Source organism: Dendroctonus ponderosae, unplaced genomic scaffold (genome assembly GCF_020466585.1).
Source record: "Dendroctonus ponderosae isolate FM_Combo_2020 unplaced genomic scaffold, Dpon_F_20191213v2 Dpon_F_20191213_1, whole genome shotgun sequence".
Lineage (NCBI taxonomy): Eukaryota > Metazoa > Arthropoda > Insecta > Coleoptera > Curculionidae > Dendroctonus > Dendroctonus ponderosae.
The window spans coordinates 30,810,190-30,823,480 of NW_026017110.1; the positions used below are offsets into that span (position 1 = coordinate 30,810,190).

A 13,291-nucleotide genomic window follows, 5' to 3' on the forward strand; every position below is an offset into this window, starting at 1 on the left:
ACATAAATTAAAATTGAACGGCCAATCTGAAAATAACAAAAAAAGGGGGGGTTTCATTTAAAAAACCAGAGTTGGTAACTACCACACGTTTATGATGCACCCTGTATATTGGAAAGTAATTTTAGAATGTGGACCTTTTGAATTTTGAACGTGAAAAACTTTCGTTGGACGAATTTTCTTGTAAACTTCATATTTACTGAGATATCGCACTTTGACGCACTAATGAGCAACCCTGTATATCACCGAAATCGTAATAAAAGGCTTTATTTGGTAAAGTGATAACCAAGTATGGTTGCCATTTAAAAAAACCGCAAATTTGTGTTATATGTCGAAAATGACAATTATTTTGAAGAAATGTCATATGCCATTTTATTTGGAATTCCATTTCCTACAAGTTTTCCCAAATGATAGCTGTCAAATTCAGAAAAATAAAATTGGTTTCGAGTAGAGCATTCAAAACTACAATTCTTTGTTCATTTAACCTTTTTTGTTACTGCTATAGTTTCGAAGATCTTTGTACTGGCCATCGAAAAAAAGTCACCCTGTATATATATATTTTTTATATAACGTTATATAATTTATGAATTAATATTAAAACACACTGAGTGCCAAAGAGTGTGGAAGCATGCCCCATATTCTAGCAGCCAGGTACCAATCCAGAAACATTTAGTTTATAATATATGCCTATATTTGCAGACTTGCAAACACATAGAAATAAAAAAATAATAGAATAAAATGTTTGAAAAACCATATCTCATATAATTTTACTGTGCTGGGGTGGGTAATCACGTCTGATGAATGTAATTGAAGACTTGAAGCACTCTGTATAAACCTGTAGAGAGTTGTTTAACGTCAATATTTGCTCATCCAATAATATAACTCATGTCAGGGATTCTAATACTAAAATTAGTTTAAGCATAAACAGAACATAATTTTTCTCACATATCAAGGTCGTCTCTTTACTTCTGATGCATATAAGCATAAAAAATGTAACAGATGATTTTGTTGCCTTTCCCAATCGTATGATCTAGAATCGTTAACCTTCAGTTAATGAGAGATCTTAAAATTGAGCGCAATAACTGTGTAATAAAACTTGCCAAACTGTACCTGTAAAATCCGTAAACACAAGTTGGTGCCCCATAAATGCTAAATGTCTATAAATTTTAATATAATTAGTGACGCACAACTATCCCTGTCGCAAAAAATTAATAGGATTACAGGTAAATAATTGGACATTAAAACGCATAATTCTGTTTATTGCGCTTTATCCATATTAATAAGGAACTCTAGTCGATATAAATCAAATTAAAGGTTGTTCCAACAACCTTAGATACGAGGAAACCTATAAAATCATTTCTATATTTGGCAGTACCGATTATGATATTACTTGTTAAAACACTTTACGTGGGTATCGGGTTTCGAAACCTATGCGAACAGAACGTAAAATGTTCCTACATGTTTTAAGTTGTTTTTATTTAAATGCTTTAATACGACAGCACTTCCTTTGTATGTACGTTTAATAAAGTTAATTTACTGAGGAGATTCGCTTTAATGAGCAGAGCGATTAAATCAAATGCCACATTTTTTTGAGTTTCTAAGATTAATTGTCGACTTAAAACGGACAATTTTAAATGTTGTGCTCTTGCCGACTTTGCCTTTACACGCTAAATCCCCATACTAGTTTCCATCAATTTTAAGAATTTAGTGATTTAAATCTATAGACTTGGTTTTGTGTATGGTTATTTTACACATCTTTTATGTTCATAGACACATTTCGTGGGTACTAACAGTTTAGTATTTATCGTTTACATTATGTCCACTATGAAATTTATTCCGGGCTTATTTGTCGTTTTAAGTGAACATTTAAATGATGCTGATGTCGTGTGAGATCTGGCTGAAACTAACACAAAAACACAGTTTTTGTTTTGGAGTAACAGTTCTATTATTTTCACTAATATCAAATGTTAAAATTAGAAATATCTAGCTTTTAAATGCAATACAGCGCAAAAGTATATAGTTAAAAAATGTATTGTGTTTGAGTTGTTTTGCTATAGACCAAATGTAAATGAGCCATAATTAAGCGATTCTTAGATGTATCACAGAACATAGATTTGGGCCATCAATATATTTTTCTACTTTGACTTCATCACAAAGATGATTAAATGCGCCAATATTTTTTTCATATAGGTACTCAAAATTTTAACTTTTGCAATTTTAGTCGCAATAGTGCAATTTTTCATTAGCAATAACGTATACCTACATATTTTCAATATCTTGTATAACAAGAACAGACCTCATTGGAAATACACATCAAATCTCAGTTAGACAACGAAAAATTGGGATCCCTTTGGAGTGACGTAGTGCCTAAAATAAAATGATTGTAAATGCAATTACTTTCTTTAAATACAGGGTTATCCAAAATGGGCGTTATTTCTCTGGAGGTGTTGTCTAGCGGTGTTTTAGAAGTGAATAGTTAAATAGTTAAAAAAAATTATTGTTATTAAAAACTGAGAAATTTGCAAAAAGCTATATTAGAAAAAGGGCAACAATGTTTTTCAATGTAATCTGCCTAATTAACATTACATAAATACCTGTTGCTGCGCAATTATTTAAAACTCCGATAACCATGGATAAATAGAGAGTGACATTAAGATAAACAAAGATAAACGGTAAATTCAACAGGAATCGTTGAATGACGGAACTTATTTCGAAACTAATAACCTCGAATGATTAATTTGTTTACCAAGTACAAAAACATACATTTGAGTCTGTAACTCCAAACAAGTGCCTATGTAATCACCTTATTATGCACTCTTCTCGAGCAGCTTCTCGTATTCGGTTAATTAACTCCTGCTCAATTTATACCGGTGTTCAGTAATCCGTTGTTTTAATGTGATCTTACATACGTGGTAGGAATATAGCCGGTATTTATTTGGTGCCTGGGAGTGTGGGAGTAAGTGTCAGTTGTTGTGCAATGTTCTGAGTGCCCCTGAAAGGCTCTTTTGCAATTACGTCCAATACTTGTTCCTCTGTTCCTCGTACCTTCCAAGTAAGCCCCTATTACTCCTTAAAAGGAATGACGCCAATTTTAAATCACCCTGTATACGTTGTTACTCTAGTAAAACATTGAAAGATTTAATAAATTTCCTTCAATTTTTATTAAATGGCAAATAAATTAACGTGTACATCTTGCATGGTTGATATTGTGGCTTGAATAATGATTAGGCACCGTACTATTGAAATGTAAAATAAATTAAATTTGTATTTGTTGAAAAGAAAATTAAATATCAATGATATGGATGGAGGTTGGATTTCTCGATGTGTAAAAATTAGTCGTTATTTATACCATCTCTCAAATCTAGAACCGTTGGAAAGATTCCAGAAATTTGTCATAAGCATTAAATTCATTAATTATTATTCAGGTTGATAAACGGTAATTAGAACTATGACAAATAATGCGAACAATTTAGAGCAAAAATGCATCGAATACAGTTGCGAGCACTACGCAACCTGCGATCGTTCCATTCAATACATTCATTCATAAAGCATAACTCATTCTGAAAGAAATAGTTTCAAGCGAATTTGCAATTATACTTGTTCTTGATTGAAATATCGTTATAATAATATCAAGGAACAACAAATATTTTTTATACTATTTTTTTAAACTAATAACAGTTTTGGCTATTTGCTATCTATTCTCACGGGGATGCGTAGTGCAATATAAAAGTAGTTTTATATTTATTCTATATCGTTGATGCCCATTCATCTTCAGAAAATCTTTTTGTTGGGTATTTTGCCTTAAATTTATTTGTTAAGACTGATGTCACTCATGCCTTCTATTACAGATTGATAAACATTGCTCATATTTCACAATAAAGCACACATTATTTATCGAAAAGTAATCAATATATCACATAGACAGTATCTTACGACACTCTTAAGATCGAGCTGTAAAAAAAAAGCCAATTAGTACAGACATTAATTTTTTTTCCGGTGACGTTTGGCAAATGCTCTTTTATACACTCCCAGATCTGGTGGTCTGTCGCTCTGGGTTGTGTGGGACTCCAGCTAAGCTGTTTACCCACTAAAACCCTTTCCTACCGCCGAGGTGGTGTTTGGCCTTGCACCGCGGTCATTTCTGCCCTATGGTGCCCTCGCATTTTACTCCCTCATTATCCCTGTGGAAATGAATTCCAGAATAATATTGAACGGGGTGCGCATGACCTAAACTGGTAGTCATCCCTGGCTCCAGCTCGTCGATTTTCCCAAGCAGGTGCCTCTTTATGAGTTTTCCCTGCTGAGGAGAAAATGTCTTCTCGGGATATCCGACCGCCGCTATGGCCATCTTAATCACGGAAACCGCAACCTTGCACGACTTGTGTGTGGTTCCTTCCTATACGGAAGTTTCCACATACAGCCGCCCAGGTGCTGGCTTGTTGTGTGTGCTGCCATCCGACCGGTGTCGCTTTTGCGTCCCGGTTATAGCAGCTTTTTTGGGGTGCGCGTTTTTCCGCCTGGCGGCCCCCGAGAGTTTTTTACCACCCTTCGGTACTTTGCCAACTGCGGAGCCCGACAGTTCTTCTGAGGAGGTCCCGCCGGTATTTTGTGGGGGTTTTTCCTCCCCATCATTCCCACGAATAGCTAGGGAAGGTCTCGGTCCATTCACACAGAGCCCCGCATGTGTGGGTAAGGCTGATAAAATGAGGTGCGCCTGTTGCCTCAAGGTTAGTCGCTTTTGACTGGGCTTCCCCCCAGCCTTGCATCTCTTGACGCGCACTATACCCATAGATAAAGACGAGTATAGATTACCAACTCTCATGCACAATGTGGAAACAATGTCTATCCTACCGCCATCTGTGATGGACCCAGGCACAACTGCGCCACGTTCTTCTTGCGGGGTTTGCGTCTCTGCTACTACTGTTCAGGGTTTGCATCCTTGCTATTGTCGGCAACCCATTACTTTCATTGGAATTAAGATATGTTTAATATTTAGTTTGATATATTTGTACAGAGGCAAGACTTGTTTCTGATTTATAAACAAATATATCAAATTGAATATTAAACATATCTTAATTCCAATGAAAATAATGGGTTGCCGACAATAGCAGATACATATTTAGACATTAGTGATTGGTGTTTGGATATGTTGATAATAGAAACTTCATAAGCATTTTCAATTTTTTATTGCAGTAAATAAATAGGCGAAACGCCAAGTACCATTAATTTGTGCAAAGCGTATTATACAAACCACAAACCTTTGATCAAGAAGCAAAATAGGCATGTTATGAATCAAGGATTAAGAAAATAAACAAATATTTCAATGTAACAACAAATAAATTAATTAAGTGCAATTATCAATGCAGATATATATTAAGGCAGTTGGATGAATATCACAATAATATATACCGACATACAATTGTGTACCAGGATATCGGGTTGATAAGTTTAAAATCTACGATAATAAGTATAATCATAATAAGTGTAAAGTTATAAAATACTTGTCACACCCAATCCGCCTGATCCAAACCATTCTCAACTTGGGATTCTGAGCAAATAGACACCTGAAAGTATTCTGCTTTTATTTCGTTCTAACTTGAATCCGAGAAATGTACAAAAGCAGCACCAGTGGGTTTCGTCCAACAATCCACATGTATATAATTGTAGTAATGATGAAGCTTACCGCCTTGAAGATGTATCATCGCACTGAGGCATACTGCTGTATACGTTCAATATTAATGCTCATTTCTTAATAACATCTATAATAGACGGTAGGGATTTACGGATAATCTATACTCGTGTTTATCTATGTTGTAACCTAAAAATAGCAAATCTCCACGTTTTATAAATACGCTGTCATGTCATATCATCTATGCCCTTAAGTGGAAACTATAAGATTGTCTCTTTTATGCCCTTAAGTGGAAACTGTAAAATTGTCTCTTCATTCAATTTATCTTGAACAAACCAGTCACAGATGGCGGGGCTGCGCTCCCAAAAACATGGGTACGCGCATGGCAATATCAGTGAGCCCCCCATGACTATACCGTGAGAATTGGGAGGTGTTATAGTGACCTTCGTCACGTGATCCGTGTACTAAAACCAAGATTCCCGCGCCCCCTAGACATTAATTTAGAAAACAATGTTTTGTCATCCTTTAGTGTCTGTCTAAATTATAGTGCTACGGTTCTACACATTTGCCCCAGAAACGACTGATAAAGTAGAAATTGACTGAATATTGGATACTGAATATGGACAGAAATTTATATAAATGGATAGAAAAATTTGAAATGTGCGGGAGGCCTATTATCATCCAGCAGATTGATTTTTTGAGAAATTGGAAAATAAATTAAGGCCACACGCTGTCATAAAAATGCCTAAATAATGTTGGGAACTTTATAAAGTAGCAGAGGAAAACACAAAGACACGGACCTGATTAGCGATGGGTTAAAAGGTACAGAGTAATTAAAAATTGGTGCCATTTAAGGGGTTATAGGGTTATAGGTTATTTTTCCCAAATTTTGAACGGCAAAGAGCTAGAGACAGTGGAAGATTGGGTCCAGGAAGATAGTAGACGACAATAAATATTTGGGCTCCAGACACCGAGGAAGAGGTATTGGCGATAATTGCAGCAGAACATTTCAGGGTTACTCAGAACCAGTGGAATACTCAACACCGGCACAAATTGAGCAGGAGTTAATTAACCGAATGCAAGAAGTGGCTCGAGAAGAGTGCACAATAAGGGGATTACACAGGCGCCAACTTGTTTGGAGTTAAAGACAGTTTATTTTTAGACAGATATGTTTATTTGTAAACACATCAGTTCGAGGTTATGATCACAATTAAGAACAATTTCTTGTTGACAATTTTGATATTTCGAAAAAGTAGTCCACATTTACCATATCCTGTTGAATTTACCTTATCTATTTTATTGTCACTTTCTGTATTTTTCCATGGTTACCAGAGTTTTTATAATTACGAAGCAACAAGTATTGACGAAATGTTAATTAGGCAGATTACCTTGAAAAACATTGCTGCCATCCTTCTAATTTAGTTTTTTGCAAACATCTGAGTTTTTAATAGCAATTAATTTGCATTTTACTATTTTTCGTGTACTCCCAAGACACCCCCCGACAACACCGCCAGTGGAATGACACCAATTTTGAATCACCCTGTATATAAAGGCTTGAATTTGTAGGAAAAAAAGCATCCGAATCAGTTCATGTGAAAGAATAGTCATCAAAAGAGAAAATGCCTTAGGAGTGGTGGTAAAATCTAAACTTCTATATTGAACAGATCATCTAGCAAAAAATATTCAAACTTCGTTGATGTCAACTTCAACTTTCTGAAGTACGACTTGAACATTAAATAAAACGGAAAAACGGATGTTTTAATGTTATTTGGTGTCGGATGTTACAAACTCGGAGCTGAAGTGGATGGCTAAACTGCTTGGAAAAAACGGTGGCAAACTGTAATGATGAAGATGAAGAGCATGGAAGCGGCCTGGAAATTTGCGAATGCCCTAAAAATTACTTTTAATTAATTTGTAATTATCTATTTCTAGTATTTTCATATACACATTTTTTTGTTCTAACCAACGTTTTAATATAAAAAGTTTTAAAGGACTATAGCCTTTTTTGGTTTTGTGAACTTGAAAATGCATTTAGCAATTCTGCTCCTGTACTATGTATTGTTGTGCTAAGCCTTTGAACGTCGCAATATTTATGTAATTAATGATGTATTGTTAAATTAGACACTACAAATAATTAAAGATTAAACAAAACATTGTATTATTGCTTCCGTTAATTACGCAGCTGTAATTGTACAGTATTTACCCCAATCAAAGTTACAAATATCTGAATATTAAACCAGGTAAATACCGTTTGCAAACATGTTACCCATAACTGGAAGCAACATTACCTATTGATCAAACACATTCTCATATGCCTATTTAGCTTTAATGTACTTCGCTAATTGACTTCAGTGGCTTACTTTGCCGTGTGTGATTTAAGTTCTTCAGCACTTGTTTCAAATTAACGTTTTAATGTGTGCTATTTCTTTTTCAGATCTTCTCTATCGTCACAATGTCACGTTTGACAGTGTAACTACAGAAGTCGAAATTTTGGATACATCAAAATGTGCAGTAAGTAACATGATTGACATTAAACGATATCAAGCAACATTTGCATCATGTTTATTTCGCAAAATTGGCTTTAATATGGGCAATAAATGCAACCCGGATAAGTCGCTTCTCAAAAATATCTGGCTTGAACGATTGAGTAAAAGCATAAACGAAAAATTTTCAGCAGAAGAATGTAATCATAGTAATAAAGCAATCTCGTTACCGACTAGCGATGTGAAATTCAACATAATATTGAACATGGAAAACGATAAAATGTTGTTGTAAGACAACATTAACCCAATTTGGTAAACTGTATTATCATTTCCGCTTCAATGAAAATAAATATTATAATTTTAGTAACGCAATTTGACATAGAAAATGTTTTGTGATAGATATTATGGATTGCTTGACTCTCTACCGTAAATTGTGCAAAATGAAAACATCCACATATTATAATCGCGCATTATCATAGTCAATAAATTATTGCTATGTCCATTAGACTATTTTAAGTACGATTTTCAAATAATAATAAAAAAACTCACTAACAGTAAAAACCACTGCCTCTAGATATTTAAGCTTTTTCAGTAATGACGATAATAACAGTATAGTAATCAAATTAAACTAAGAGATAACAAAACGACTGCAATAAATAAATGCCTGTACTAAGTACCGCTTTATTGTTCACTATAAAATGCTTTAGTAGATGTACTTGAATGGTAGCTACACTACTGAAGAAATAACCCTTTTCAGCTGAGTTTTTCAGCTGAGTTCTAGATGTTAATGGCTCCCGTGCCAAAGCTTTATATTGAAAGATGTGTTCTGTTTTATAATTCAAGTTAGCTAAAATGTGTGTTTGTTAAGGGGCAGAAATTTGGTCGAATCTCTATAGGGTGTTGAAACTAATTCGAAAAAATGTTCATATATTTAGTAAGAGAACTTAAAAACGATAAATAAATTACCTAGGTACCGACTAATGTTTGTTAAAAATTCAACAGTTTTGATTTTATTTAACTTTTTCAGCAATTCCTAATATTTCCAACATGTTATATGTACTTAAACAATTTAATAATAATAGCAGATTCGATCTTGTGTAAAGATTCTCGTTTATATATGAAAATTTAATAACTGCATGACTAACGAACATCTCGTCTGATGTTCAGCACGTTCTTGATACGCAGCTTTATTTTGAGTGTTTTATTTATCGTTTTTCATAATTTACTCAAGTTATGACGAAAATGTGGAACGTAGCAAATTTGTAATTTTGTAATAGGACGTATACTTTTTCTGTTTTAAACTTTTTGACCAAAATGTGAAAATCTTGTAAATAGTATTTTACAATTTGATCTTACTGGCTATTGAAATTCCTATATTAATTTAGTGTGTAAATTTACTATTATATCTTTTTTTATATTTTGAAGATCAGTAAACTTTGAGATGCCATTTTCGATAATTTAATGTGTCCAACTAGATTTTCATAGCGAATTTAACTAATTGGCTACACAATCAGTAATACAATGTCTTTCAAATGCACAAAACGGAAACTAATTTTTTATTTTATTTTTAACTTAATGTGGCAACTGTTTTTTTTTGAGAATTTCTAAAAATATTAACAGTAGAAAATCTAATTTCAACTTTGTTATTAAGCATTATTTTGAAAGTGTTCCATGTTTAATTGGAAGCATATTGAAATACTTAAGAATTCAAAAAGAAAAAAATAAGATCTTTGCTTCAAATTACGAAAATTATTGATATTAGAAAAGTTCTCTTCTACAATGTTTTGATGAAAAGTCAAAGCGACAAAGATGTTTCTTGTTATTAACAGTAGTTACAGGTGGATAGCCCTTGTTAATAATAACATTAATTTGTCAAACTGTGACTTACTTTGAAGCTCCTTTCAAATGTACATCAAGATTGAATTTGCGAATAGGCGAAATTTACCGTTTACCCTTGTCTATCTTATTGTCACTTTCTCTATTTATCCATAATTACCGGAGTTTTAAATAATTGCGAAGCAAAAGGTACTTACGTAATATGAATTAGGCAAATTACCTTGAAATACATTGTTGCCGTTTTTCTAATATAGTTGTTTGCAAATTTTCTCTAATTTTTTTTACTATTTTTCCTGTTCTCCTAAAACACCGCCAGACAACACGTCCAGAGGAATGACGCCAATTTTGAATCACCCGGTATAACATTATTCAGATAATCATTAATTATTAAGCGGCTGTGCAATGAAAGGGCACAAGTTCCAGAAAAAATCGCTTCATGCCGCACCTGCTCAGTTAAGAAATTAGTTATATTTAAATTTAAATTTAAATTTTATTTAAATTTAAATGGCAATGGCATTGCACAGGAAAAACTGATTTCTGCAATTTTTTCTTGAAAACCTAAATTTTAAATACAAAACGTTTATAGTAAGAGAAAACATTATATACAGGGTGATTCAAAATTGGCGTCATTCCTCTGGGGGTGTTGTCTGGCAATGTTATAGGAGTACAGAAAAAATAGTAAAATAAATTAATTGTTACTAAAAACTGACAAATTTCCAAAAAACTATATCAGAAATACGGCAGCAATGTTTTCAAGGTAATCTGCCTAATTAACATTGCGCAAATACCTGTTGCTTCGTAATTATTTAAAACTCCGGTAATCATGGAATTATACAGACTGACAGTAAGATAGACAAGGATAAATGGTAAATTCAACAAGATTTGTTGACGAAATGTCAACCTGTTCTCATAACCTCGAATTCTGGGGGGTTTTGTGTTTACATAAATAATCCATACAACACCAAACATTTGAATGATTAACTCCAAACAAGCTAGTGCCTGTGTAATCTCCTTATTATCCACTCTTATCAAGCAGCTTCTCGTATTCAGTTAATTAACTCGTGCTCCATTTGTATCTCCTTGTGCTGTGTGTATCGTACAAACGCCTTTCCTCGGTATTTACTTGGTTTATGGGAAAGTGTCAGTTATTGGGCCCTGAGTACCCCTGGAAGGCCCTGATTCGATTATGTCCAATACTTGTTCCTCTGTGCCTGAAACCCGAACATCAATTGTCGTCCACTATCTTCCCGGAATCACTCTCCTCGTCCTTTGTTGGCGTGAGTTCTTTCAGCTTCTGCTATGTTACTGTAGCATTTCCCTTGAACTAATAGCATACCAGCAAATACGTGAAAGGAAATTCAAAGTAAGTCACAGTTTGACAAATTTTTGTTATTATTGACAAGGGCTATCCACCTGTAACTATCGGTTAATGACAAAAAACATCATTGCCGCTGTGCCTTTTCATCAAAAAATTGTAGAAGAGAACTTTTTTGATATAATTTGAAGCAAAGATCGTAATTTTTCTTTTTGAATGCTTAAGTATTTCAATAGGCTGCCAATCCAAAGTGGAATTTTTTTTAAATTAATGCTTAATAACAAAGTTGAAATTTGATCTTCAACTGAACAAATTCTTCTTCTAGAAATAAAAAAAAAAAAATTTCAATATTTTTCTGGTACTCCCCAAGGGAGCCTCTATCACCCCTTAAAAGGAATGACGCAAATTTTGAATCAATGTCTGGTTCTCGTCGTCGCTTATATAGTTTCCTTCAGGTAACCCAGAAGGTTCTCGAAATCTCCAGCCCAGGTGCGAAATTTCCCGCTTGTCAGTGTCATATTTGACAGTAAATGGGGCCGAAATGGGGCTCCCATTTACTGAAATACCATGAATTTCGATCCCCCCTTCCAAACGTTAGTACCCCAGGCCATTTCCGTTACAATATTGTAAATCGAAAACAATGCAATGCATAGGTTACTATGCTATAACTCACTTTAGAATATAACTCACTACTAAAGCATTCAAATCTAAATTTATAAACGTATTTACTTTATTAGTTTATATGCTTTCATCTATGTAGGTGTTCAGTTTTACAAAGTGATTTTTTGGTTTTTCACTATGATGATAAATATAATTCGATTATAATTACTTCATGCAAATAACTCAATATCAGATTCTATATATTTTTGTCATTTGTTTGTCCCCGTTGTAGGTAAGAGTTGAGTTGTTTCCAGTCCCCATATTTACATGGCCATTCGTTTGATATAAATGGACCCTTCGGATTGCCATTGTATACTATGTAATAGTTTATAGTACGCACGAATGAAATGCACGCATTGAATCATGATTCTTCTGAATTAAACGTATTATCAGGCCGATCTTTAAATTTTATTCACCATAAAGCCGTTTCGTAGTTATAAGATTGCTGGGCGATCGATAATTTTGCTATTGATATTGTTAACCTGAAGATAGAAGCATAGGAAGAACTGAAGATAAATTTTAAATGCAGTCACTATTAACACATGAGTAAAGAAAATTAAGATACACATGAAACGAAATTATCATGTTTAATTCTAAAAAATCCTTCTGGCTATTTCAACGCATTGATACACAAGTATAATACAAGGTTTCATATGTAACACTTCCAGCTGGCAAACGAATATTTTCTTCTGCCTACTATTTTTTATGTTGCAAAACGTTAAGTAAAATTTGCAATATTTTATTGTAATATTTAACTACAGAGATAGTTTTCCAAATTGTTATTGGACTAGGTTGACCTATTGTCGTCAAAAGCCTACCAATAAACTGAAATTGTTTTAAAAACATTTTTTCATGTTCTCCGTAAGCCCACTAACCCTTTCAAAGAAAATACGTCTATTCTGAATCATTCTGTATTGTTGCAAGCAAACAACTGTAAGACGTAAGTAAATAACGAAACCAATAAATTCTAAACGACCACCAAAGTGGACATAGAAGCCGTGCAGATAAAGGTTGACATGTACAGTAGCGATAGGATATCATGCGGAACTATTGGGGACCGTTTCAAGGGCATCGCCCGTCAGTTTTAAAAGGAAGATTTTATGTACAAAAGCTGACCCAAATTCCGATCATCCTATTCAAGTACGTCGTTCTACCGCCCAACGAGAACTTTCTCAAGTTCGTAGAACTCAGGGCTGGAGCTTATTACAAGCTCCTCCCTACGCGAAGAATCTGGGGAAAATTTGACTCAAACTCCACCCAACCTGGGGGTGGGAATCTGTCAATAAATAAGGGTAAAATCACAGGCCGTACTGTTAGTTCAAATTCGCATTAGAGCAGCAATTATCAGTGATTTCGTGTTAGTGTAAAAAT

General features: G+C 34.0%; 1 protein-coding gene and 1 long non-coding RNA gene across 2 annotated transcripts in view; one reads left to right on the forward strand and one right to left on the reverse strand.

Annotated features, from left to right (window-relative positions):
• The window catches only part of LOC109541881 (ras-related and estrogen-regulated growth inhibitor), a 292,322-nt gene that overhangs the window by 153,525 nt on the left and 125,506 nt on the right, over positions 1–13,291 (forward strand). The window contains exon 3 of the mRNA XM_019910878.2: positions 8,061–8,137. Coding sequence (XP_019766437.1) covers positions 8,061–8,137 — 77 coding nt within the window. The remainder of the gene's footprint in view (positions 1–8,060; positions 8,138–13,291) is intronic.
• On the reverse strand, positions 5,169–6,012 carry LOC109541889. Its single transcript, XR_002172378.2, has 2 exons — positions 5,681–6,012; positions 5,169–5,561 (listed from the first exon to the last, which is right to left on the reverse strand). It is a non-coding gene; the product is annotated as an uncharacterized LOC109541889 (long non-coding RNA).